The 27,683-nt window shown below is 40.4% G+C and overlaps 2 protein-coding genes across 11 annotated transcripts in view; one reads left to right on the plus strand and one right to left on the minus strand.

Moving 5' to 3' along the window:
* The window catches only part of KIN (Kin17 DNA and RNA binding protein), a 34,970-nt gene extending 27,118 nt beyond the window's left edge, over positions 1-7,852 (minus strand). For all 7 annotated transcript variants that reach the window (XR_001721217.2, XR_001721216.2, XR_010146789.1 and 4 more), the window contains exons 1-3: positions 7,617-7,852; positions 2,883-2,977; positions 75-118 (exon numbers count right to left, since the gene is read on the minus strand). Coding sequence is in view for 4 of the 7 variants with exons in the window: in XM_016962619.2 (XP_016818108.1) it covers positions 75-118; positions 2,883-2,977; positions 7,617-7,730 (253 nt within the window). In the remaining 3 variants the exon portion in view is untranslated. The remainder of the gene's footprint in view (positions 1-74; positions 119-2,882; positions 2,978-7,616) is intronic.
* Positions 7,825-27,603, plus strand: ATP5F1C (ATP synthase F1 subunit gamma). 4 transcript variants are annotated; one of them, XM_003312451.5, is made up of 10 exons: positions 7,825-8,060; positions 15,928-15,962; positions 16,860-16,991; positions 18,799-19,003; positions 19,581-19,724; positions 19,836-19,900; positions 22,074-22,229; positions 22,562-22,658; positions 26,776-26,812; positions 27,461-27,603. In XM_003312451.5, the coding sequence occupies exons 1-9, from the start codon at positions 8,005-8,007 to the stop codon at positions 26,780-26,782; spliced, it is 897 nt and encodes a 298-aa protein (XP_003312499.1). In that variant the 5' UTR covers positions 7,825-8,004; the 3' UTR covers positions 26,783-26,812; positions 27,461-27,603. The 4 variants fall into 4 exon arrangements, with proteins under 4 accessions (XP_003312499.1, XP_507649.2, XP_063637416.1 ...); XM_507649.6 differs by lacking the exon at positions 26,776-26,812 and having other exon boundaries at positions 7,910-8,060; XM_063781346.1 differs by lacking the exon at positions 15,928-15,962 and having other exon boundaries at positions 7,936-8,060.
* Positions 27,604-27,683: the final 80 nt, after the last annotated feature.

Below are 27,683 nucleotides of genomic sequence, written 5' to 3' on the forward strand. Positions count from 1 at the left end.
ATATGACACTGATGATCCTCAGAAGATTATGCCACTTATAAAGCTGTTATTTGCACAATATTTAAAATGTTTACCAAAGCGTCTCCTGAGAAGTTCTAGAAAGTCATTTCGGAATTCCCTAAGAAAGAAAGAAAGGAAAGCATTAAGGTAATTTCTACAAACATATAGCATCATCTTTCTGAAATTTAAGCAGTAGTACAGTTTTTTGTTTTTGTTTTTTTTGAGACAGAGTCTCGTTCTCGTCACCCAAGCTGGAGTGCAATAGCGTGATCTCAGCTCATTGCAACCTCCACTTCCCAGGTTCAAGTGATTGTCTTGCCTCAGCCTCCCAAGTAGCCGGGATTACAGGGGTCCACCACCACGCCTGGCTAATTTTGTTTCGTATTTTTCGTAGGGATGGGGTTTCACCATGTTGGGCAGGCTGGTCTCAAACTCGTGACCTCAGGTGATCTCCACCTGCCTCAGCCTCCCAAGGTGCTGGGACTACAGGCGTGAGCCACTGCATCTAGCCAGTAGTATAGTTTTAATGTCCAAATGATATATGAAACATCTACATGAATATGGCTATGAACCTTTAAAAACTGATCAAGGGAAGAACTCCAAAAGATTATAGCTTTTAAGGAATAAGTTAAAAGTCAGTTGGGAGTTGAAATTTTTTGTCTTGGTAAAGCAGTCATAGAAACAGTTACCACATACCTTTGGAATGGGTCCTTCATGAAGTCTGTTAGTGCCACTGATGGTGGCATAATGACCCCAGTCTATCTATGACAACAAAACTGCCCTGATTCCACATGAAATTGGCACTTAATATGTCCCTCTGAGCTGGGTACACCGTATTAAGTGCTAGATAAACGTAGGTGAATAAGACATAAATCTTAACCTTCAAGGAGGTTACAATCTAGCATAACCAATCATAACAAAAGTTAAACTGAAAAAGAAATGTAACAAAATACCATTGAAGGAGTCACAGGAGATGCCCAGAGATGATTTCATTGTGGTCGGTGAAGGATAAGTAGAACCCTAGAGGTGAACTGCAAGAGAAAGCTATTTCCAGCTGGCACAGAAACATGAAAGCCTCACATATCTGAGAAATGGCCTAATTTGACTAAAATTTATGGCTGATAAAAATGAGAGTGAGAGTGAGGGGAGATGAGGTGGCTGGGAAACCAAAATAAGGTTTGGCTAATTTTTGAAGTACCCCGAATGTCATGCGAAAGAGGCTGAGTTTTGTGCAGTCAATAGAAAAGCATTAAATAATTTTGTTTGGCCTGGGTATGATGGCTCATACCTGTAATCCCAGGACTTTGGGAGATCGAGACAGGAGGATCACTTGAGCCCAGGAGTTCAAGACCAGCCTGGGCAACAAAGTGAGACCCTGTCTCCACACACACACACACACACACACACACACTCAAAAAATTAGCCAGGTGTGGTGGTGTGTATCTATGTTCCCAGCTACATGGGAGGCTGAAGCAGGAGGATCGCCTGAGCCCAGGAGGTCAAGGCTGTAGTAAGCCATCACTATGCCAAAAAACAAGACCCTGTCTTAAAAAAAAAAAAAAAAAAAAAAAAAGTCCAGGCATGTTGGCTCACGCCTGTAATCCCAGCACTTTGGGAGGCTGAGGTGGGTGGATCACCTGAGGTCAGGAGTTCAACACCAGCATGGCCAACATGCCTAAACCCTTTCTCTATTAAAAATATAAAAAATTAGCAGAGCGTGGTGGCGCATGCCTGTAATCCCAGCTACTTGGGAGGCCGAGGCAGGAGAATTGCTTGAACCCAGGAGGCAGAGGTTGCAGCGAGCCAAGATCGTGCCACTGCACTCCAGCCTGGGCAACAAGAGCGAAACTCCGTCTCAATAATAATAATAACAATAATAATAATTTATAAACCAATTTTTTAAAAAAACTTGTTTTTATTTCCATGTGTTGATACATCTAACCCACAAAAACAGAAGTTCTTGGGGTCTTCAATATTTTTTAAAAGTATAAAGGGGTCCTAGGACCAAAATGTCTAGAAGTTTGGAAAGAAAGAGATGGTAAGAAGCAAAGAGATGTTTATTAATGCTAATGATAAGAACAGCTAATCTGAATTGAATATAGGCACTCTTCTAAGCACTCATAAAGTGTTAATTCATTGACCTTCATATAAACCCTATGAAGGATCAGCAACACTTAGAAGAGGTTGCTATTTTTAGTGCCAATTTTTTTTTTTTTTTTAGACAGAGTCTTGCTCTGTCGCCCAGGCTAGAGTGCAATGGTGCAATCTCGGCTCACTGCAACCTCTGCCTCCCCGGTTCAAGCAATTCTCCTGCCTCAGCCTCCTGAGTAGCTGGGATTACAGGTGCCCACCACCACGTCCAGCTAATTTTTGTATTTTTAGTAGAGACGGGGTTTTGTCATCTTGGCCACGCTGGTCTTGAACTCCTGACCTTGTGATCCACCCGCCTCAGCCTCCCAAAGTGCTGGGATTACAGGTGTGAGCCACCTTGCCTGGCTTCTTAGTGCCATTTTAGAGATGAGGAGAATAAACCACAGAAAAACTTAAGTAGGTCATCCAAAGGCGTACAGTTTTTAAATGGAGAAGGATTTGAATTTGGGAAGTCTGAATGCAGAACCTATGTTCTTTGTCACAATTGTGTTAGAATGAAAGACAGTTTTGTATATTTGAAGTGGAAGAAAGGAAAAACTAAGTTGTGAGAAATAATTTTGTAACAGTTTTATACTATGATTAATTTTCAAAAGAAGATAAAAACTGAGCACAGAGAGAATACAGTTAACATATAAGAAATAATAGAACTTCCAATATTTAAAATATTAACCATCTATTAAATGTTCAACTGAATAAAGCCTATAAGATAAAGAGTTCTTTGAGTTACTTACTCTGAAAAATAATCCATAAACTGCTGAGGATTTTCTGAAGCCAGCAATAGTTGTCTCTGATGAGATTCGGACATACAATGACACTTAAAGCCATTCTACAAAAAATGTAAAAGCAATAAATTCTGATTTATGTCATCAAAATGGGCTCTAAATAGAAGTATTTAGTTAAAACCCAAAAAATCTGCTCTTTGATGATAAATTAAAATATAATCAAATCATTAGCTGTAACTACTCTATCAGGTTTTCAAAAAAATTTTTTATAGAGTTGAGCTTTCAACTCTGCTAATCAAAGAATAATCCTTGAGATCAAAGAGACAGCAAAAGAGTGTTGTAGAAAACAGACATTAATAAGAAGCATACCACGCACAGAAACAGAAGAGAGATTCCATTTTTTAGACTTAAGTTAATCAATTCTCATTGAGCACACACTTTATACAAAGTGTCAGACAAGTGCTCAAAGGAGTAAAATGGGTCATTAGTGAATTTCCACCACAGAAACTACTTTCGCTCACTTTCCTCTACTTCAGCTCATTATCCAAAATACATTGCTGCATATTATATTAACCTTGTTAAACATATTAAATCTGTACCTTCTTAAAATGACAGGAAAAAAACATACAAGTTTTGACTTAGTATACCTCTCCTTAATATTTGAACCTCATTCTTCACTAGTAATAGAAACGAAAAATGTGCCTTTCTTGTATTCCCTATCTCTATCTGAAGCACAAGCACCCAAGCCATGAAACCAGACAACATCCTAGATTCCTTCTTCTCTTTCTACCTCCAATTTAATAGGAAGTCTATTCAGCTTCTTAATAACCCATATCCAGTCCCTCTGATCAATCTCACTGACACCGTCCAGATTTCCACACTCGATTTTGCTTCAAATAGTTTCCTAATCTTTAGATCATGGACCTCTTACACAATTTTTGCCTCATCTGTGCCCTATAAGAATCATAGTTATTATTTAAATTTATTTTTAAAAGAAACTTGGTATCAGCCTCATAAATAAACAGTATCGCTTTCCATATATTAAAAAATAAAATAAAATGAACAAACAATAAAGTTACTAAATCCTAGAAACCCAGGAGTAGATTGGGGGGATACCCTGGCTCTGACCTTCATTCTATTCAGCCTTCCAGTATCAGGAGATTACAGAAAAGAATTAATCCTTTACTCCTTTCCCAAAAAAATTGCATCTCAGTATAACATTTAAGGATGGCCAGACACAGTGGCTCATGCCTGTAATCCCAGCACTTTGGGAGGCCAAGGCAGGAGGATTGTGTGAGCCTCCGAGTTCAAGACCAACCTGAGCAACACAATGAGACCTCCATCTCCACAAAATATTTTTTGAAAATTAGCCAGGCATGGGTGGTATGTGCCTATAGTCCCAGCTACTTGAGAGGCTGAGGCGGGAGGATTGCTTAAGCCCAGGAGTTGGAGGATGCTGTGAGCTATGATCGAGCCACTGTACTCCAGTCTGGGCAAGAGTAAGACCCTGTCTCAAAAACAAAAAAAAATAAGTTTAAGGATAACCAAATAGCCCTAGTTGATGAGCAAAAGCTCATTTGTACAAAAGCATGGCAGCCAATCATAAATGTTAAAAAAAATTAGAAAAATAACCTCTTTGCAACTCCTAATAAAATAACTGACTCAGGCAAGGATGCTAAAACACACAGGTAAAAGGTTAATGGGAAACTAGATATATAGGTATGATTTCTAAGTATTACCCCAATACTCACTTGCTCTTACAAGGGGGAAAATAATACTTTCTAATATTATTTACAAGCTGTCACCTTTACTCAATTTAAGTACTACCAAACATTATTGGCTTCCTTATATGATGCTACATGAGATATACAAGATCACCTATAAAGAATACTATAGGCTGGGCATGGTGGCTTGAGCCTGTAATCCTAGCACTTTGGGAGGCCGAGGCAGGAGGAGTGCTTGAGTTCAGGAGTTTGAGACCAGCCTGGGCAACATGGTGAGACCCTATCTCTATACAAATAAAAAAGTTAATTAGGCATGGTGGCAATCACCTGTGGTCCCAGCTACTTGGGAGGCTGAGGCAGGAGGAGGATTGCTTGAGCTGGGAAGGTCAAGGTTGCAGTGAGCCATGATCGCGCCACTGTACACGAGCTGGGGCTACCAATTGAGACCTTGTCTCAAAAAAAAAAAAAAAAAATTCATATTCCTCCCTGCAAATGTTTAACCTGAAATTAATCTATCAAGATCACCTACAAAGTATTCTTTCTCCCCAAAATGTTTAATCTAACCCAATCAAAGCTTTTAGATATAATTTCCAGTTGACAGAAACTACGAGTTAGAAGGCAAAAGACAACCAGAGGAAACAAGTCAACATATATGGGATGCTACAGGACAACAGCCTGGCCTCCTCTCTTCAACAAATCAATGTCAAGAAAAAGAAGGCTGGGCGCGGTGGTTCACACCTGTAATCCCAGCACCTTGGGAGGCCGAGACAGGTGAATTACCTGAGGTCGGGAGTTTGAGACCAGCCTGGCCAACGTGGCAAAACTTCGCCTCTACCAAAAATACAAACATTAGCCGGGTGTGGTGCCAGGCACCTGTAATCCCAGCCTGTAAAGTAGCTGGGACAGCTACTTGGGAGGCTGAGGCATGAGAATCACTTGAACCCGGGAGGCAAAGGTTGCAGTGAGCTGAGATCGCATCACTGCACTCCAGCCTGTGAGATAGGTGAGACTCTGTCTCGAAAAAAAAAAAAGAAAAAGGGGTGGAGGGAAAATGGGTTATATTCTAAATTCAGAATATAGAGAAAATTAAATTTAGAGAAAACTAAAAGTCCTAATAACTCAGAGCACAGAGGACTTTTTGGGCAGTTAAACTATTTTGTGAGATTTTATAATGGTGAATACATATCATTATGCATTTGTCAAAACCCATAGGATGTACAACACCAAGAGTGAACCCTAATGTAAACTATGGATTCTGGATGATACTGATGCGTCAATGTAGTTTCATCTATGGTAACAAATATAACACCTCGTTGCAGGATGTTGATGATGAGGGAGACTGGAGAGGGGAGCGGGGGTCCTAATAACCAAATCTATAACAGTCTATTGCTTTTGATTGAATCTTGATTTCAAGGAGCAGTTGGAGGACAACTGAGGAAGTGTGAATGTGTATTAGATGATAAAGAGGAACTTCTATTAATTTTGTTATGTTGATGACATATACTATGGTTATATAGAAAAGTATCCCGAAATTTTAGAGATGCCTATTTAAGTATTTAAAGGTGAAATATCCTGATATTGGTATTTACCTTAAAATATTTTTTAAAAAGTAAATGCGGCAAAATTACTTAAAGTGTTGTCTGGGTGTTACAGACTGCATGTCTGTGTCCCCTCAAAGTTCATATATTGAACCCTACCCCCAAGGGAATGGAATTAAAAGGTGGGCCTTTGGAGATGACTGGATTTAGATGAGGTCACAAGGGTAGAGCCTGCATGATGAACAGGGTGGGACCGTATCTCAAAAAAAAAAAGAGGAAGAGAAGTTTCTACTCGAGCTTGCTCTATCTGCTTTGTGAGGACAGAGGCAGTTTCGCAAACCAAGAAGAGGACCCTCACTAGAATCTGACCATGCCAGCACCTTGATCTTGAACTTCCCAGCCTCCAGAACTGTGAGAAATAAATTTCTGTCATTTAAACCACCCAGTCTACTGCACTTTATATGGCAGTCCAAGCAGACTAAGACATTAGATAATGGATATACAGGTATTCCTTAATAGAACTAAAGAGAGTAACTGTATCAATATTAGTATGAGTCCTACCTAAAATACCTCTTCCTTCACTTGCAGAAACACTGGATTAGATTATTCCAATTGCCTCAGTGTTCTTCCACCCTTACCCAATCCAGTCCAATCTCCGGAGAAAAATATGATCACATCACTAGCCTGCACAGCATTCAATCAACCACCTCTTTAATGGGGAAAAGTGTAAATTCCATAGTGTAGCATATAAGGCTTTTCGAGATCTGCTCAGACTCCTTGAGCCACTCTATATATACCTCACTCATTTAAAACTCAGCGACAATCCTACAAGTAGGTGAAATTATTATTCCCTCTTTACAGATAAGTAAAGGGGAATATAAGTAAATAACTTGCCCAAGACCACACGGTTGGTAAGTGGCCCAGCTTGACTTTAAATTTTGACAGTCTGATATATCCATAAACCAGATAAATCCATAATTTTAACCACAATATTATTCTGTGCCCGGTACAGTGTAGGTGCTCAATAAATCCTTGCTAGATGAGTAGTGTGGAAGAGCTTAGCTCTCCTTTTTCACCTGATCCCAAAAGAGGAGTGAATCCTAACCACCCTGTTTCTCTTAAGAGTCAAGTCAAGTCAGAGCTGATGACTGTTACTGGCATTGCCCGGGCGTCTAGTATTGCAGTATCGCCGCCCCTGTGAGGGGTGCAAAACCTTTTCTGATTTCATTTCTTTGGTGGTGGGGATCGGACTGGGGAGGAATGAGGGGTCGCAGAACACAGGCTGCCCGCTGGGCCCGGGGGCTGCGGGGAGGGACGGCTCTCGTGCGCTGAGTAGTTGACTCGCCCACTGCAGACCTCAGAAGCCTCACGACCCGGACCCCGGGAGCCCCAGCCCCGCGCCCTCAGCTCCGCGTCCAGGACCTGATCCTGGATTGCCAGGGGCCCTCCTGGGAAGACGGGGCCACTCCGGGCCCACTCACCTCGTCCCGGCACTGCTTCTGGCACATCTGGCAATACCAGCGTAGCTTCTGCAGCCCCTTGGACTTGATCCTGTTGGCGATAGCCTTGGGAGTAAGAAAATCCGACTTCCCCATGGCGACCACGGCAGCGATCACTTTCTGGACCCCAGTACTCAGCCAGCCGGAAACGGAACCGGGCCAGCGGCGGTGGGCGGGACAAATCCCAGCTGAGAGGCGGAAGGAGGTGGGGCCTGGGAAGACTGGGTTGCAACGGTCGCGAGACTCCCCTCGCCGTAGCGCGAAGAAACGAGACTGAAGAAGAGAGCAAGGTGGGAGGGGCGCGCTGGGGAGCTTCGGCGCATGCGCGCTGAGGCCTGCCTGACCGACCTTCAGCGGGGCTGTGGCTACCATGTTCTCTCGCGCGGGTGTCGCTGGGCTGTCGGCCTGGACCTTGCAGCCGCAATGGTATGGCAGCTTGCGGGAAGATCGGCAGGACCGCAAGGGATCGAAGAGCTTGGGCACGGGGCAGGGAGGAGGAGATGGGCGCGGGGGCAGATCTGGGGTCGCAGGGCCTAGCTGGGCCCCTGGCCCCTCGGAGGCGCCGGGTAGCGGGGGCTGCAGGAAGCGGCTCTGAGGTCGGGCAAGGTGTGCGCAGGGCCGGGCTCCGGCGGAGCAAGGTCCCGCCCGGTTCCCTGAGGTCGGAGGGCCACCTGGGACCTCGGGACTGCGGCCTGAGTCCAAATTGACGTCTGGGCGGTCTTGAGTTCCCTCAGCTAATCAGCACTTCCTGAGCTTCCACTTCCACTGCAAGCCAGGCCCCCAGTCTCAGGGCCTGCGAGGTGACGGGAGCCTGAGCAATAGCCCAGGGGAAGGTTAAGTCGTGCTTTTTGTCCTTGACGCCCTTTGAAACCCTCCAGTGCTGGACAGAGTGACCCTTTAAGATTCGATCGAGTCAGAGAGCGCGGCCGTCGAGCACCTCCCGTGTTGCAGACGCTTTGCTGGGTGCTGCAACAGCAAAGGCGAACATCCTAGATGCCTCTGAGGGTGGTTTTGGTGCAGAAGGGACCGTACAGATCTGTCTGAGGGCGGGGAAGGGAAGGACACCTAGCACTACCTTGAAACCACTTGCTGAAACCGTAACCCTGCAAGGTCATGAAATTGCCCCCAGGTCCTGGGGGAGGAGTTCGGTGGGCTTTTAAGTGGCATTTGTTAACTGACATGCAGCTAAAGGGTGCCACGAGCCTCGAGAATTTTAAACATTAGTTCCGGGTAGGGGGACCTGGGCTGGGGGAAGTGCATATTAGAAGGCCCGGGAATGGGCAGGTAAAAGTTGGTTTGTGGGTGGTGCTGTTCAGTTTTGAAGCTTGACGGAATCTGGAAGAATTTCAGACACGCTGCTAAGGGGATTCTAGGCTGTGTCGTAGCAATTCCCTGCTCTTAACAGTGTGGAGGATTTCTAAGGCGCTACAGTGCTAAACTAGATTTTCGTATCCTAATTTATATGAAGGGACCATAAAGCATTAGTTGAAATAAATAGGTTTTTCATTAAGCAAATAACTGATAGTAATATACGAGATTTTCAGAATGATATCTGATGTGAATTAGCCACATAAAATTTTTGGTGGCTTGGCCTTGGAAGTCAGATTTTTTTTTCTCTAATATGGAAAAAGAACATTCATGGGAATTAAAAGGTCACTGTAGTTGAATTCTCAGTTGTATAGATTGTCCCACTTGTTAACCACTCAGCAGACATTAGCTGAGTGCTTCCATTGCACCCGGTGGTACTTGGAAAGTGCCCAAATGTGATGGTGAGCAAATAGATAAAGTCTCAGTCAGTTTCCTGGGACAGTGCCTGGTATGCAGTGGTGCTCTGCGAACATCAGCTCTCCTGGCCTTACCTTCTTGCCACGCATTAATGTTATCTGTCAGTATTTTTACAACCTTAGTTTCTAAGTTGATCTTTAAAAAAGTGGAAAGAGTTTCTGAAACAAAGACAATATTTTACAAAAAATTTTAGAAATATCTTTTTTTAAAGCACCTGTAAGATAATTTGAAGCTCTTTTAGTGAAGGATTGTTTTAAATAAGAGCTCTCAGTTCAAGACAACTACTGTTAGGAGCTTAAATCGGAACCACAATCAGCATATAAAGGTCCTAATCCTGACCTTAATCCCTTTGGAATATTGGTTTTATAAATCATCAATCAACAGTGTTCCACTATGAAAGCATATTCTGTCTTCTTCTTTTCATGTATTCCTTCACTCCTGGTGCTTAATGTCTTTCCTTCCTCTTCTGCCATTTCTCTTTCCATGAATTATAATTGCCTTTTGAATTCAGAAATTAAAACCACTCCACAGAATTAATTTGGAAGGGGAAGAAAAGACCTTTGTCTTAACGAACCATGAAGAGGCATATTTCCATGCTTCTGTCTTGATTACTGGAAGTTTTTAAAAGTACAATTTGTTATTTTAGTTTTTGTTTTCAGAGAGGCTACCATACTAACATAAAAACATTAGGCTTACTTAAATTCACAGTGGTTATTTTAATAGTTGTTAGGGTATCGGCAAAATACTCTAACGTTTTGAAAATTAAACCTTTTTTTAAAGCAGCATATAAGAAAATGGAAATTAAAAATTTGAGAGAAAGAGTCCCGGATTTTACTGTCTTCAAATTTGGGAAAAACATTTCTATTTCTTAGAGTTCAGTAGTCTCTAAAATGGAACTGTTTTTTAATAACGTGTCAGTAGTCGTAAACTACAGATACCGATAAGGAGATGGCATTTCAGGAGAGAAAAGACAAATTGTCATCTGAGACCATGAGGGCAGATATTTACTAATAAATGTAAAAAATGTGAGGCAGCAGAGTGTAGTACTGTATGAAGAGAGAGACTCTGTAGCCAGCCCTGAAGGGCTGCATTCAGACGGCAGGGATTGAATTCTGATTGCCACTTAGCAGCTCTGTGACCTTGGGCAGGTTACTTAGTGTCTGTCCCACCAGTTCCTCATCTGTCAAATATATGCAATAAAAGTGCACAATTCAGTGGGTTAGTGTGAGGATTAGAGTATTTGCAAAGCATGTAGGACAATGGGAGAAATGCTGATAGGGATCCAAATGCTGTATATCAGTAGAGAAATGAAGAGTTTTTGAGTACAGTTTCTACATCAAATGTAATGTAAGAAGATTGCTTGGACTTGCGAAAAGAGGAAAAGAAGATGCAGTCGGGCTAGGCGCAGTGGCTCACGTCTATAATCCCAGCATTTTGAGAGGCCGAGGCGGGCGGATCACAAGGTCAGGAGATCAAGACCATACTGGCCAACATTGTGAAACCCTGTCTGTACTAAAAATACAAAAATTAGCCAGACGTGGTGGTACACACCTGTAGTCCCAGCTACTCGGGAGGCTGAGGCAGGAGAATTGCTTGAACCCGGGAGGCGGAGGTTGCAGTGAGCTGAGATCATGGCACTGCATTTCAGCCTGGCGACACAGTGAGACTCCATCTCAAAAAAAAAAAAAAAAAAAGATGATGCAGTCATGGGTGTGGGTTAGGTAAGTGTGAAGGAGTCAGTTTTTGCTGGTGGCAGGTAATGGACTTTTACACGCTTAATATCAGAATTAGAGTCACTTCATAATTTTCTTTTCATTGAGAATTAGCCAATATTGCTTGCTTTTTAAGTTTTTATGTATCTTAATATACTCCTTAAAAATCTCTCAAACTATAGTTTCTTGGAAGGGTGTCATTCCTGACTCCCTCCTCCACTGCCTTCGTCAGCTGTTATAACAGCGCTGTGGAATCATGGTAGATAGTGGTAATCCACGGTCCATTTGATTCTCCGTCCACTGTGTTTCTTAGTCTCCCGAGGATCTCAGGACGTGCAATGATTCAGAGCTTTATCTCCTCATTTGCAAAACTTTTATATTTAATAAAGGAAGCTATCCCTAAAGAGAGTTCAATTAGCTCATCACTGTTCTTACTCAAATTGTACCTAACAATTAAAGTAGTAACATAGACATCTTCAGAATTAAATGAAAGCTAAACATGAGAGTGCTTTAAAACACATGAAATTAGGGCAAATGTGTAGCATTATCACAAAAGATGCTACCTCTTCATACCTCTGACTTGGAGTACTTAAGGAAACCAAAACATTCTGTGTTTGTCCAAATATGGTACGCAATTCAAATTTATACCATATGGTATTCTCTGACTAGAAACTTGTGTCAGTTGAAGTGTCTGCCTAAAACAATAATATCCAAGAGTGACTTGTTATAACCAATAAATTTTGTGTTCAGGGAGAAAAGTCATTACTACACCAAAAAAGGAAGGTTGGCCAAAAACTGGTATTACTTTTCAAGTGTGATTATGAAAAGCTGTTGTAGTAGAACAGTCATGGCAGGTAGTTTGTGCTCTGAAATAACAGAGCTTGTCAGGATTTGCCAGCTTTTATCTTTTCCTTTAGTAGATTCATTCTTAAAACCAAACCTATTATTTTTCGTGCTGTAGTGGGAGAATCACCTGAGCCCAGGAAGTTGAGACTGCAGGAAGCCATGATCACACCACTGCACTATAGCCTGGGTGAGGGGAGTGAGACCCTGTCTTCAAACCGCAAAAAACAAAGATCCACTCTTTTTGTTATACAGTTCTACGGATTTGGACAAATGCATAATGACATGTATCCACCATTACAATATCATGCCAAAGAGCTTCACTGCCCTAAAAATCCCTCCTCTACTCTCCTCAAAACCTTGACAACCACTTCTCTCAACTATTGCTAGATCCTCGGCTTTTCTGGCATGTCATATAGCCAGAACCATACAGTATTTGGTTTTTTTCAGATGGCCTTCTCTCCCTTAGCAGTATGCACTTAAGGTTTCTCCATGCCTTTTTATAACTTAATAGCTCCTTTGTGGTTTTGGTGAATAATAGTCCATTGTATGGATGTATCACAGTTAGATTATCCATTCATGTATTGAAGGACATCTGGGTTGCTTCCAACTTTTGGCATCATGAATGAAGCTGCTTTACATGCTCTTGTGTAGGTTTTATGTGGACATAACATTTCATCTCAGTTGGGTAAGTTAAGACTAGGTTTAGGTTTGTAAAAAGCTACCAGAACATCTTCCCAAGTGGCTGTGTACTATTTTACATTCCTGCCAGCCATCAATGAGAGTTCCTTTTGCTCCACATCCTCATCATCGTTTGCTGGTCAGTTTCTTGGGTTTTATCCATTCTTGCAGGTGTGTAGTGATATCTTACTGTTTTAACTTGCAGTTCTCTAATGACATGATACTGAGCATCATCTTAAGTGCTTTTTGCCATCTGGTTGGTTTTTGTTTTTGTTTTTGTTTTTTGAGACAGAGTCTTGCTCTGTCACCCAGGTGGAATGCAATGGCACGATCTCTGCTTACCACAACCTCCACCTCCTGGGTTCAAGCGATTCTTCTGCCTCAGCCTCCTCAGTAGCTGGGATTACAGGCGCCCACCACCACGCCTGGCTAATTTTTTGTATTTTTAGTAGAGACGGGGTTTCACCATGTTGGTCAGGCTGGTCTCGGAACTCCTGACCTCGTGATCCGCCTGCCGCGGCCTCCCAAAGTGCTGGGATTATAGGCGTGAGCCACTGCACCTGGCCCTGCCATCTGTTGATCTTCTTTGGTGAAGTTTCCAGATCTTTTGCCCATTTTTTTTATTTGGGTTGTTTGTTCTCTTATTGCATTTTAAGAGTTGTTTGTTTTGGATACAAGTCCTTTATCAGAGATGAGTTTTAGAAATATTTTCTCCCAGCCTGTGGATTGACTTTTCGTTCTCTTCACAGTATTTTTCACAGGACAGAAGTTTTAAATTTCAATAAAGCCCAACTCATTTTTTTCTGTCATGGATCATGCTTTTGGTGTTGTGTTTAAAAACTCATTGCCAAACCCAAGGCACCTGGATTGTCTCCTGTGGTATCTTGTAGAAGTTTTACGGTTTGGCATTTTATATTTAGGGCTGTGATTCATTTTAAGTTAATTTTTATTAAATTTGTAAAGTCATTGTACAGATTAATATTTTTGCATATTAGTGTCCAGTTGTTCCAGTGCCATTTGTTTGTTGAAAAGAATATCCTTTTTTCCCTGACTTGCTTTTGCTTTTTTATTACTGTAACTTTAGAGGAGTTCTTAAAGTCAGGTAGTGTCAGTCCTGACAATATTGTTTGACTTTTCTAGGTCTTTGGCCTTCCTATATAACCTTGAAAATCAGTTTATTGATATCCACAAAATAGATATCAACTAAAATCAAACTTGCTGAGATTTTAATGGATTTTTAAAATTGTAAAACACATGGAACATGAAGTTTATCATTTTAACCATACAATTGTGTGCGGGCATTTTTAACTTCATACTCCAGTAGTTCAGGGCTGCTGTAGAGGAATGCAACTAGCTTTTTATATACACTAACCTTATATCCTGCAACCTTGTCATAAATGCTTATTGGTTCTAGGAGGGGCTATTTTTATTCTTTGGGATTTTCTACATGGATAATCATGTCATCTATGAACAAAAACAGTTTTATTCCTTCCCTTCAAATTTCTGTGCCTCTTATTTTCTTGTCTTACTGCATTAGCTAAGACTTCCAGTATGATACTGAAGAAGAGTGATGAGTGGGGATTTCCTTGTCTTGTTCCCAATCTTATGGGGAAAGCTCCTAGCCTCTCCCATTAAATCAGAGATTTTGTGTGTTGTTTTTTTTTTTAGCAGGTTGAGGAAGTTCTCTATTCCTAGTTTGCTGAGAGACTTTATCATGACTGGGTGTTAGATTTTGTTGGATGCTTTTTCTGCACCTATTGATTGTATGATTTTTTCTTTAACCTGTTGACGTAATAGATTATATTATTTGATTTTTTAATATTGAACCAGCTTTGCATACCTGGAGTAAATCCCACGTAGTGATGGTGTATAATTATTTTTAATACATTGTTGGATTTGATTTGCTAATACACTGTTGAGGATTTTTGCCTCTAACCTATGCTCATGAGAGATATTAGTCACTGTCCACCAAGGTCATTCAATTAGAGAAACCTTAGATCATTCTTACTGCTTTCCTTTCTACTACGAATGTACATGTGAAGAAGTTAAATGCTTGCAAATCTAGTCTCCTATTGCTTTGCCAGCATCTTCATCCAGGTTCTTGAGGTCTCTTCTGAGGCTGTGGCAGCCTACATCCCCATGTCTTCCGTGTTCATCAAAACTCCAACCTCATTTTACACTTGTCACTGCCATGTGAGATACTTTGCTGAAATACTAAACTCATTTTTGGGCTTATAAACATTCATTTCCCTACTAACCTACAAATAAGATTTAAACCGATTTGCTTTTTTTGATATTTAAAAATATTAATTATTTAAAGTAACAAACCCAACTCATGTGTCCAGTTTCCCCTTCTCCATTTCTCACTCTTTCCTGAACATGAATCCTCTTAAAATGACATTCTGTTCCCGAGAATCCCCTCCTCACGTCTCTACTTTGTGCACACATTTCATCATGCTCAGTTCTCCTGTGTAGCTTTGCCTGCAAACACAGGCACTTTGTATGGATTTGAAGGCAGAAAGATCATCTAATATTTTTTAGCATGTCTTCCCCCATTAGGGCAGGAATTCTCTCATATTCATCTTTCACCAACATTTCATTTAAGTCTAATCATTTTGACTTCTGCACATTAGCATTTCAATTTTAAAGACTTGAAAAAAAATACTAAATTTTATGTAAATGTAATTTTTTATGAACCTTGTTTATAAGGTAAGAATATGTCAGAGACCATGTCGTGTTTACCAGTGCCTGGAATTTAGAGCATCTTGGTAAATGTTTATTGAGCTAAATTGAAAAAGTTAAGAATCAGTTTATATAAACTACTTTTACACGTGTAGTCATGTTCGACTATATCGTTGACTCTGTTACTGGAAGAGGTTGCTGTGAACTAAGGAAGTTTTTAGAGTGGCTGGCCTTGATTCGAAGTATAGTTGGGCAGCTTAAAAAGGGGAGGGGCTTTTCTGTCATGGAAACAACATAAGCAAAGATATGGAGGTGGGAATAGAGCATGTGTGAGTCAATAGAGCATGTTGACTTCTGGGAAGGTGGTGGTACAGACAGGCCAAATAAAAGGAGGCCTTCAGTACAGGGATTCGTGCCACTACTAAGAGATTTAAATATATGTCTATTCATATACATTCTGAGTCCTGTATTTGATAGATTGTTTCTTTGTGGGATATTCTTTAAATAAATATATTAACTCTGAAAGTTTTTCTTGTATAATGGAACTATTTTTCAAAAAACTGAAACATTTTTAAAACTTTTATCCTCAGGATTCAAGTTCGAAATATGGCAACTTTGAAAGATAGTAAGTATGTTGTTTGTCTCAATATGTGAATTGAGAAAAACTAAATTTTGACAAATACAAATACTTTCAAAAATATACTGCTTTAGCCCATTGTGTATTTGATCAAAACTGACCAAATAGATTTCCATTGTATGTTTGGGACATTGGACTTGTTCTGAAAAGACCAGTAAGAAAGGACACCTGAGAAAGCTGCGTTCTGTTGTTTGTAGAATGATCATGATATAACTAGAAAAAATTATACCAGTGTTGGTGTAGGTGGGTGTATGTGTGGGAAGGGGTAAATCATGTTATATATAAATAATGTTATGGAATATGTGGTTAAGGCAACTTTCAATACCATTTAATGTTTTAAATGTATATTATTGTCTTATGTTGCCATTTGCTTGTCCTAAGTAGTAGCTAGTTTTGCCTTCCTTTTATTAGTACTATTTCTTTTTTTTTTTTTTTTTTTTGAGACGGAGCCTCATTCTGTCACCCAGGCTGGAGTGCAGTGGCGCCATCTCGGCTCACTGCAAGCTCTGCCTCCTGGGTTCACGCCGTTCTCCTGCCTCAGCCTCCCAAGTAGCTGGGACTACAGGTGCCCGCCACCACGCTAGGCTAATTTTTTGTATTTTTAGTAGAGACGGGGTTTCACCATGTTAGCCAAGATGGTCTTGATCTCCTGACCTCGTGATCCGCCCACCTCGGCCTCCCAAAGTGTTGGGATTACAGGCGTGAGCCACCGCCGCCTGGCTATTAGTACTAGTTCTAATATTAAGACTGGTTTAGCATCATGCTGTTTATTGTTTATCTAAGCGCTCATTATTCTGCCTTGCACTTTAGAAAAATATTTCAATAAATTCACAAGGAAGTTATACTGTAATTCCTTTGTCTTAACACAGTACTTCTATTTTTCAGTTACCAGGAGACTAAAGTCCATCAAAAACATCCAGAAAATTACCAAGTCTATGAAAATGGTAGCAGCAGCAAAATATGCCCGAGCTGAGAGAGAGCTGAAACCAGCTCGAATATATGGATTGGGATCTTTAGGTAAGGGAAGAGTGTAATTCACAAATTACGAAGAATTGTTTCACACAAGGAAGACTACTGATGACTTACATTTAGAGCTTACAGTGATGTCAAGCCTATTTGAGCACTTGACATGTACTTATTTTTCATCTACATCCACTTGACACGTAATGATAACAACCCATGTAGGTAGTACAGGTAGGGACTGTTAGAATCCCTGCTTTCCAGTGAGAAAAACTGAAGCACACAGAAGTTAAGTAACTTGCCTAAGATCACATATAAAAGGATGAAGAGCCTCTGTTTGGACCTATGTGGTTTGGTGTCGAGTCTGTGTATTTGTTAACCATTATACGTGACCATGTTAACTTTTAAAATATTCTGAAATTTTCCCAGTTATTAAGTATACCATCAGAAGAACTTGGAAACCGTGTGTTAGATGCAAGGGCTTAATTTCATCCTATGACCTTGTAGTGTGGCATTTTAGGACTGCAGCGGGGGCGGGTGGGGGGCATTGCAGTGGAGAGCTGACCTTGTGGTCATGGATATGACTCATGATGGTGTTTTGAGAATCCGAATGATGTTGAAGCAGGAAAAGCAGCTGAGAACCTCCATTTTCAAGATACTTAATCACCATTCTTATCTTTTCAAAAGCATGAAGACATTTTTCCTTCAGAAATTTATGTAATCCATCCTTAATTAGTCTTCTTAATGGAAAAGAGATGAGATATGACAGTTTAAAAAGAATTTATATTGTGTTTTTAGATGCTTTTATACTTGATTATGAATTTATCTTGGAAATAAAGTTGTAAAGAGCTGGAAATGGGAAAGAAGTTTATATTTTAACTTGTAATTACATTCTTTCTCTTAACTTTTTTATGATCATGCTGTCTTATCCTGAGTTGAGGCTATCTAAAAGAATTTTTAACTTAAGGAAGATTTATGCATATTTGATAGTAAAGAAGATCATGCAGTGAACCCCCTATTTATCTACCAAATCCTCAATATCTCAACTGGCAGCTGTCCTTTTTCTATGTATGTGTGTGTGTTTTGTTGTTGTTTTTTGTTTGTTTTCTTTTTGTGTTTTTTTTTTTTGAGATGGAGTCTCATTCTGTTGCCCAGGCTAGAGTGCAATGGTGCAATCTCAGCTCACTACAACCTCCCCCTCCCAGGCTCAAGCAATTCTCCTGCCTCAGCCTCCGCAGTAGCTGGGATTAACAGGCCTCCACCATCACACCTGGCTAATCTTTGTATTTTTTTTTTTTTGAGTCGGAGTCTAGCTCTGTCTCCCGGGATGGAGTGCAGTGGCATAATCTCGGCTCGCTGCAAGCTCTGCCTCCTGGGTTCACGCCATTCTCCTGCCTCAGCCTCCCAAGTAGCTGGGACTACAGGTGCCCGCCACCACGCCTGGCTAATTTTTTTGTATTTTTTAGTAGAGACGGGGTTTCACCGTGGTCTTGATATCCTGACCTCGTGATCCACCTGCCTTGGCCTCCCAAAGTGCTGGGATTACAGACGTGAGCCACCGTGCCCAGCCAATTTTTATATTTTTAATAGAGACGGGATTTCACTACGTTGGCCAGGCCGGTCTCAAACTCCTGACCTCAGGTGATCTGCCCACCTCGGCCTCCCAAAGTGCTGGAATTATAGGCGTGAGCCACTGTGCCCGGCCTCAGCTTACAGCTGTCCTAAGAACACTTGCTTACACTAGGCAGTTGCCAGCTAAATTTAAATGCATATTTTGGAAATAACCAACTGCTTTGTAAATTAGAGATTTATTGTATTTAGTGTATTGCATATAAAAAAATTACTGCTTTTGTTTGTTTTTAAGCTCTGTATGAAAAAGCTGATATCAAGGGGCCTGAAGACAAGAAGAAACACCTCCTTATTGGTGTGTCCTCAGATCGAGGACTGTGTGGTGCTATTCATTCCTCCATTGCTAAACAGATGAAAAGCGAGGTTGCTACACTAACAGCAGCTGGGAAAGAAGTTATGCTTGTTGGAATTGGTGACAAAATCAGAGGCATACTTTATAGGTAATTTAAATATATATTGTTTATTTTCATAAAGATGTAAGCACGAATAAATCTTTTCTCAAAAGTTTTGACAGACTCTCAAAACCTTCATCAATAACAAGGTATATTCTTCGGGGCCTTTTTTGGTATATTCACAAGGGGGTGTTTGTTTCCTTTTTCTTTTTTCCAGGATATATTGGAACATTTCTGTTTTCCTTCCCCTGTTTTCTACCTTTGCTTCTTCATCCGGATCATAAGTTGAATGCCATGTGAATATCAAAAGCTATCGGCATTAAGCCAAATGAGGCATCTGAGGAGCTGTTACAGCCTGGAAATGTTAGCAATAGTTCATTAGGATTAGAAGGAGAGGAATAAAGGGGAAAAGAATATAAAACAGACCTCATTTTTAGTTCTTAGTTCTTTGCAGGTGCTGAAGGAAAGGAATTATGATAGTGTGTGGAACAACTCAGGAAATCACCACCACCCATACCCCAAAAGACCTGATCCGTGGTGACAATGTTTTCTCCTCCCTGTCCCCTGTGCTCTTTCAGCAGAAATCTTGTTAAACTAGCTATGTGAGCTCTTGCTTTTCTTATAGGACTCATTCTGACCAGTTTCTGGTGGCATTCAAAGAAGTGGGAAGAAAGCCCCCCACTTTTGGAGATGCGTCAGTCATTGCCCTTGAATTACTAAATTCTGGATATGAATTTGATGAAGGCTCCATCATCTTTAATAAATTCAGGCAAGACAGATTTAGAAATCAAAGCTTTTTTATGTTCATGCTTTTGTTCATATTTTGAAATAACAGTTTAAAAATTATTTTGAGATTTACATTTGTTTTTGTCAATTCTAGGTCTGTCATCTCCTATAAGACAGAAGAAAAGCCCATCTTTTCCCTTAATACCGTTGCAAGTGCTGGTAAGTAGTTTTTCTATGATACATATTTTTTGGCATATAGAATGGAGAGATTTGTACACTAAGGCAGACAGTGTCAAGATATCTGGTGGTAGCTATAGCAAATGATTTGGGGCTGTTTCTTTTTTAGATGGAATCTTGCTGCCTCCCAGGCTGGAGTGCAGTGGCACCATCTCGGCTCACTGCAAGTTCCGCCTCCTGGGTTCACGCCATTCTCCTGCCTCAGCCTCCCTAGTACCTGGGACTACAGGCACCCGCCACCAAGCCCGGCTAATTTTTTGTATTTTTAGTAGAGACGGGGTTTCACCATGTTAGCCAGGATGGTCTCAATCTCCTGACCTCGTGATCCACCCGCCTCGGCCTCCCAAAGTGCTGGGGTTACAGGCATGAGCCCAGCCTTTTATTTTTTTATTTTTTTTTTTGAGACGGAGTCTCACTGTGTCACCCAGGCTGAAGTGCAATGGCATGATCTCGGCTCACTGCAACCTTCGCCTCCCGGGTTCACGCCGTTCTCCTGCCTCAGCCTCCCAAGTAGCTGGGATTACAGGTGCACGCCACCACGCCTGGCTAATTTTTGTATTTTTAGTAGAGACAGGGTTTCACCATGTTCGCCAGGCTGGTCTTGAACTCCTGCCCTCAAGTGATCCACCTGCCTTGGCCTTCCAAAGTGCTGGGATTACAGGCATGAGCCACTGCACCCGGCCGATCTGGGGCTGTTTCTGAGAAGTGCCATCTCTTGACTTCCATGATACTTAATTCAGTCATTGTTTGATAACTCTTGCTCTATTCTGTCATTAATTGAAAAGTCAGTATCTATTGAGGTTCATCATTAGATTTTTTTGTCCTCAAGGATTGAAGAGCGTAGCTAGAAACTGGCTTTGCAATTTATGTTTGGGACCTCTAACTACAATAAAACAGAAGCTCTAGAATAGAGAGTTGAACAGTGTTCACAGCTAATTTACATTGACCGACTCAATTCTCTTGTTTTATTGTCGGAATAAAGTCATCATTGATCATTGAAGCATCCTGGAATAATATTCTGGAACTGATTTTAGTTTTCTAAGGCTTTTTTCCCTTGTATATACCATCTATTTTCTAATACTTCATTTATTTTCAAGTATGTACTTTACACGTTAATGTTTCTGAAATTGAGATGGCTCTACCAGCCAATGGAACATCATTTATAATTGAGTACATTTTTTTCTCTCTTAATGAGAAATAAACTAGGTGTTACAACCAGTACCATTTAATGAAATATAGTATTTTGATAATATATAGTACTGTGTCACCACTTGACCCCAATGAATGAATTTTGAAATGTACTTCTAAATTTCTACATTAAAACTACGATTCATACCAATTTCTAGTTCTCCCACTCTTTCATGTGCTTTGAAAGGTTTTCCCTCTCTCATTTTCCAGATTGATACATTCAGATTTCTTCAGTAATCAAATGACTAAGTTGGAATTACTGCACAGGTTGAGTATCCCTTGTGTGAATGCTTAGGACCAGAAATGTTTGGGATTTCAGAATATTTTCATATTTATAATGCAGTATCTTGGGGACAGGACGTGAGTCTGTACACCCTATACACATAGCCTGAAGGCAATTTTATGCAATATTTTAAAGAATTTTCTGCATGAAACAAAGTTTCAAATGCACCCCATCACACAAGGTCAGGTGTGGAATTTTCCACTTGTGGCATCACGTCAGTGCTCAAAATGTTTCAGATTTTGGAGCACTTCAGATTTTGGACTTTGGGATTAGGGATGCTCAACCTGTATTACACTATATTCATTTCAATTCATTATTATTCTTTTTTACTGGAAAAAGCATTGAGTGCTTGCTGGCTCTGTAACAGGCACATGCTAATGCTGTCCAGAGGGCTTCATAACCACGAAATATAGTGCAGTTATTTCAAATGTTGACCTAATTTTTCTAAAGTTACACATGTGGAGTAGAATATCAAATGGTTTATTTACACATTATATTTTGCTAAAAATATGCTATCATCTGTAGTGTGGAAACAGATGACATTATTAGAACAGATTCATTTACCTTATCTAGCATTAATTTCTGCTCTGTAATTATAAAGGAGTTTTACACTGAAAAGCTGTTTTTGATGAATTAGTATTCCTTCTATATAACTTGAAAGAAACTCATCACTTGTTTTAACAGACAGCATGAGTATCTATGACGATATTGATGCTGACGTGCTGCAAAATTACCAAGAATACAATCTGGCCAACATCATCTACTACTCTCTGAAGGAGTCCACCACTAGTGAGCAGAGTGCCAGGATGACAGCCATGGACAATGCCAGCAAGAATGCTTGTAAGTACACAGTATGGACAGTGCCAGCAGGAGTGCTTGTGAGCACACAGTGAATCTTAGCTGAGAGGAGTCCGTGGCCGAGAGTAGCATCAACAACATTAACATGATATTCCTGTACCTGTAAGAAAGTATATCTTGATAGGTAGTTGATTTGCAAGTACTGTGAAAAGGTATCCTATGGAAGATGTAAAAATATCTTCATAACATTATTTGAGAGGCCAATTTTGGTATCCAAAAATTTCTTACTTTTAAATTAAGCAACAGAAGTTAGTTAACAAGTTATTCTACTCTAGTTTCAGATTTTTTATGTAATCTTTTTGTTTTGTTTGTAGCTGAGATGATTGACAAATTGACATTGACATTCAACCGTACCCGCCAAGCTGTCATCACAAAAGAGTTGATTGAAATTATCTCTGGTGCTGCAGCTCTGTGAGTAATTGTAGATTGTCGCCTTCAGAGAATTTTTTTTCCTCTGCTGTGTCTGCTTGTTTGGATGCTTAAAAGTTTTTCGTTTTTGTCTTTTGAAGTTGAAACTCATTGCTGAAACTTGCATCCTAACTCTTAGGCTATAAAGATGTGGTAAAAATGGGATCTCTTTGCTTTATTTTTATTGTTTCAGCTGGAAACACTCGGGCTTAGTTTTCGGTTTTCTAAAGGATTAGGAATGGGATGTGGATAATTCAGTATCATTTATGAAATCTTTTTTTGGAATTTAAACAATTGTAAGCCAAGCTTTCTGAGTTACAGGGCTAGTTTCAGATTTGGTTTTACATAAATCTATAAACCATTGCATGTTGGGAAGGTCCAGGAATTTTTTAATCATTATGTTTTTTAATCATTATGTTTTCTATATCAGTACCAAAAGATAGTATAGCCATCCCTCAGTATCTAAAGTGGATTGGTTCCAGAACTCACTCTCACCTCCCCCAGGATACCAAAATCTGAAGATCCTCAAGTCCCTGAAATAAAATAGCACAGTACTACATATAACAAATGCACATCCTCTCGTATACTTTTAATCATCTCTAGTTATAATGCTATGTAAATTGTTGTTGTATTGGTTTTTGTTTTTATTATTTTATCATTATTTTTGTCTTTTTTCCAAATATTTTACATCAGCTGTTGGTTGAATCCATGGATACTGAGGGCCAACTATATACTGCTTTCCTCAAGAAAATTTCTTAGTTGTTGAAAAACTTTAATGTTTATGAAAAAAAGGTTAAGATAATGGGAATTTTATTCAAAAAGTTATTAAGTTGAATACCCACTATGTGTACAGTACAGTGCTAGACACAGTGTTAAGGATGTGATTCTCTCTTTTAAGGCACTTATATTCTAATAGGATAAGAAACATACAAGTAATTGTGATTAGATAAAACGTGTAGTAAGTTCTTTTTGACTCGTTCCTTCTTACCTCCTGCTAATCAGTTACCATGCTCTTTAAGTTTTACCTTCTAACTATCTCTTGAATCTTCCCCCTTCTTTATGCCCACTTAATGCAGATCCTTGTCATTTCTCTCCTGGGTTCAAAAAGGTAATTATTTGAGTGCCCCTTAAGTGTCAGGCCCTGTGCTAGACACTGAGGATACAGTGGTAACAGTATTTGCCTTCAGAGAGCTCAGTCTTAACAGTAAAGGCAGACACTAAATAAGAAGTCACAGCAGAACAGAGGTTGCTAAACTGTGGCCTGGAGCTAAGAATGGGTTCTGCATTTTTAAAGGGATATAAGAAAAAGGAGAGTGATAGCGTGTGACCCACAGAGCGCAGAATACTTGCTGTGTGGCCCTTCACCGAAAAAATTTGCCTATTCTTGTGACAGTGTTATGAGGAAAATAACAAAATCCATTCTCTGTTATACACTCATTCTGCAGAAACACTCGATGTATGTGATCCTATATTTTCTGGTCACCAGCACTCTTCCCAGTCCAGTCTCTTACCATTACCATTTCTCACGTCCTTGAACCTCAGCCACCTTGATCTACTTCCAGATCTACAGATTCGTCACTCTTTCTCGCGGCCAGGGAGTGGCATGTGCTGCAGCCTGAAAAGCCACTATTTCTTCCCTTGCTCCCTTGATTCTTAATCTGACTGCCTCCTGTGTATCCTTCCTTACTCAGCTGGGGGAATCCTTTCTTCCAGAAAACACTCCTTCCTTCAGTCTGAGTGAGGCAGCCTTCTGTAGCATCCTGTCTTCCATTTAGCTTAGCTCTTACAGCCTTGTACCAGGAATTGGCTTTTTATTTGTCTGTGTGCTCCTCGAGGCTAGGATGGGACCATATCTTATTCACTTTTGTGTCCCCATTGCCTGGTACATACCTCCTTCGTGAATGTTGAATGAATGAATGAAATGCCATATGTATTCAGAACTGGAAGTTCAGAAGAGGGACAAATAACATTTTATTGGGTGTATGAAAATGTGGGTCCATGATTTTAAGAGTCAGGGAAAAGTTCATCACTATTTAAAGTGTTCCTTAAGTGTTACTTTTCAAGGGCAGAAACTGGGCAGAATGCCAGAGAGACACAACTAGAACTTTTTGAGCCAACAGAGACCTTTGTGTAAGTTGTTAGTTGGATCCATCAGCCTTGCTATCCTAAGCATTCTTCTTCTCTTATTTTACTTTCTAAGCACAGCTGTGTTAGGACTAACCCATTCACAGCCTGGTCACCAATGTTCTATCAGCATCACAGAATACTGTCTCATGGTGTCTAGCTTGATGAACTTGGTTAGGATACTCTCTCTGTTACTCAGCTTTGTCATCTGTAACATGGGGACTAATACAAGGACTAAAACCTTCTATTAGCCATTATCCTTCTTGCCATCTACCCCATGTTAAAGCCAGGCTGATTTGTTCTTGGATCTTAAGTGTGACAAAGCCTGCGGGAAGGAACCACATTCTGAAGGTTTGTGGGCTGTGTGAGATCCGGAGAACCCAAGGGGGTTTTTTTGCTCTTGAAAAACGAATGTTAGGTATGACCTGTGATGATACAACTTCTGCAAAATTGAGGACCAGCCTATTTCTTCATTAGAAATGCAGGAAACCTGGCCGGGCGCAGTGGCTGACGCCTGTAATCTCAGCACTTTGGGAGGCAGAGGTGGGCGGATCACAAGGTCAGGAGATTGAGACCATCCTGGCTAACTCGGTGAAACCCCGTCTCTACTAAAAATACAAAAAATTAGCTGGGCGTGGTGGTGGGCGCCTGTAGTCCCAGCTAGTCGGGAGGCTGAGGCAGGAGAATGGCATGAACCTGGGAGGCGGAGCTTGCAGTGAGCCGAGATTGCGCCAGTGCACTCCAGCCTGGGCAAAAGAGCAAGATGCCATCTCAAAAAAAAAAAAAAAAAGAAATGCAGGAAACCTATTTAAAAGTAACAGAAACAGCTGGGTGCATTGGCTCATGCTTGTAATCCCAGCATTTTGGGAGACCGAAGCGAGTGGATTGCTTGAGCCCAGGAGTTCAAGACAAGCCTGAGCAACATAGCAAGACCCCATCTCTACAAAAATGAAAAAATTAGCCAGGCCTGGTGGCATGTGCCTGTTGTCCTAGCTACTCAGGAAATTGAGGCAGGAGGATTGCTTGAGCCCAGGAGTTTTAGGCTGCAGTGAGCTATGATCGTGCCACTGCACAAAACCAAGAATTTAGAAAAAGGAATCCACATAATTGGAAATTGAGTATTAAGTTTTTGCTTCCTAGGAAGGTAGTCTAAATCCTTATACAAAAACTTAGCTATGCAGTGCCAAGGTTGGATTGCTTGTGAATGGGTTTGCGTGCTCTGTAACCTATCAGTTATTCTGAATCAAGACTTGAATATTTAAACATACTTGGAAAAGAAAAAGATCAAAAAACAAAATAAACATATTTGGCTATTTAGTAATATAATTAAGAACATGAGTAAACCATAGTATTCGAGGTCCAAGTATTAGTTGCCAGCCTAAAAACTAAATATGGCCGGGCGCAGTGGCTCATGCCTGTAATCCCAGCACTTTGGGAGGCCGAGGCGGGTGGATCACCTGAGGTCAGGAGTTCCAGACCAGCCTGGCCAACATGGCAAAACCCCATCTCTACTAAAAAAGTACAAAAATTATCTGGGCATGGTGGCGGGCACCTGTAATCCCAGCTACTCGGGAGGCTGAGGCAGGAGAATCACTTGAACCCAGGAGGAGGTTGCAGTGAGCTGAGATCACGCCACTGCACTCCAGCCTGGGCAACAGAACGAGACTCCATCTCCAAAAAAAAAAAAAAAACCTCTAAATATATTGTGTTAATTTATAGAAAAATTGTAATTTAAATTACATATTCATAGTCTTGCCTACTTGCATGAGCATGTTTTTATTGCTTCTAACCTGGATTGAAATCTATGACTTTTTATAACAGTCATTGAGTCTGTTTCAAAGGAATCTTGTGGTAAGTATTTTTGCATGATGTACTCAAGGTATCAAGTTTAACAATTGACTTTTTTTCTTTGGAAAGCATATGTGATTAACTAGCATGGATTGCTTCTTGACCTGCTTGTTTTGTGTTTGTCTTTTTCTTCTAATATAATAACCAGGGATTAATGAAAATCAAGTTCCATCCTCAGACAAGAGGTAAAGTTCACACATTCTTCCCATGTCTGTTCAGAAAAGAAACCTATTCAGATATAAGTTAAGCTAATTTAGTAATCCTAGAATTGTCCTCTGAGAGATTTAGATGGATGGGCCACTTCATAGTAGCAGCCAACTCACGGGAGCACCTGGGCAACGCTAGTGGACTTTTTTGTAGTGAGTGTGTTGATCATAGAAAATGTAGATATAAGGAAATAAACTTTGAGGATAGAGAATTAACATTATTTTGAGATATTATATATAGGCTGTGAAGAGTGGTGGTTGTCACACTTTATGGTCTCTGGACCCCTTAATGTCTGATTGATGTAGCAGAAGCCAGCTAGATTTTCATCTGTCTCTATTCATTTTGTTGTGATGTCATGGATCATGTGGCCTCTGGAAAACTCTACTGTATACTCGAGAATGAGAATATAACAGGCAAAATAACATTATCATGAAAATAGTTTTGACCTCATGAACCCCATGAAAGGTTCCCCAGACCAAAATTTTAGAATCACTGGTATAGGGTAACACTTTATTGTGTAAATTCAGTTCTCTGTACCCCACTTAAATATGTATTATTATCTCTTGACATTATTTTCCCAAAAAATGCTGTTTGATTTCTTACTTGTTCTGTACTTTGTTTTTCAGGTAAAGAAGGAAAATTCAGCCAGTTGATTTTGTTTTTAGCTTACTGCTGCCTTTGTCCGAAGAAACTGTTCCTCCATTATTTGAATTACTGAAGACAGCAAGATATTTGTAAATTATCTTAAAATAAACAACTTAAAATAAAATCATTGTTTTTCTTATATATAAGAACAATAGATATAGTTTTTGAAATGAGATGATACTAAAACACTTAAAAATATTAATA

This window comes from Pan troglodytes, chromosome 8, assembly GCF_028858775.2.
Source record: "Pan troglodytes isolate AG18354 chromosome 8, NHGRI_mPanTro3-v2.0_pri, whole genome shotgun sequence".
NCBI classification, from domain to species: Eukaryota; Metazoa; Chordata; class Mammalia; order Primates; family Hominidae; genus Pan; species Pan troglodytes.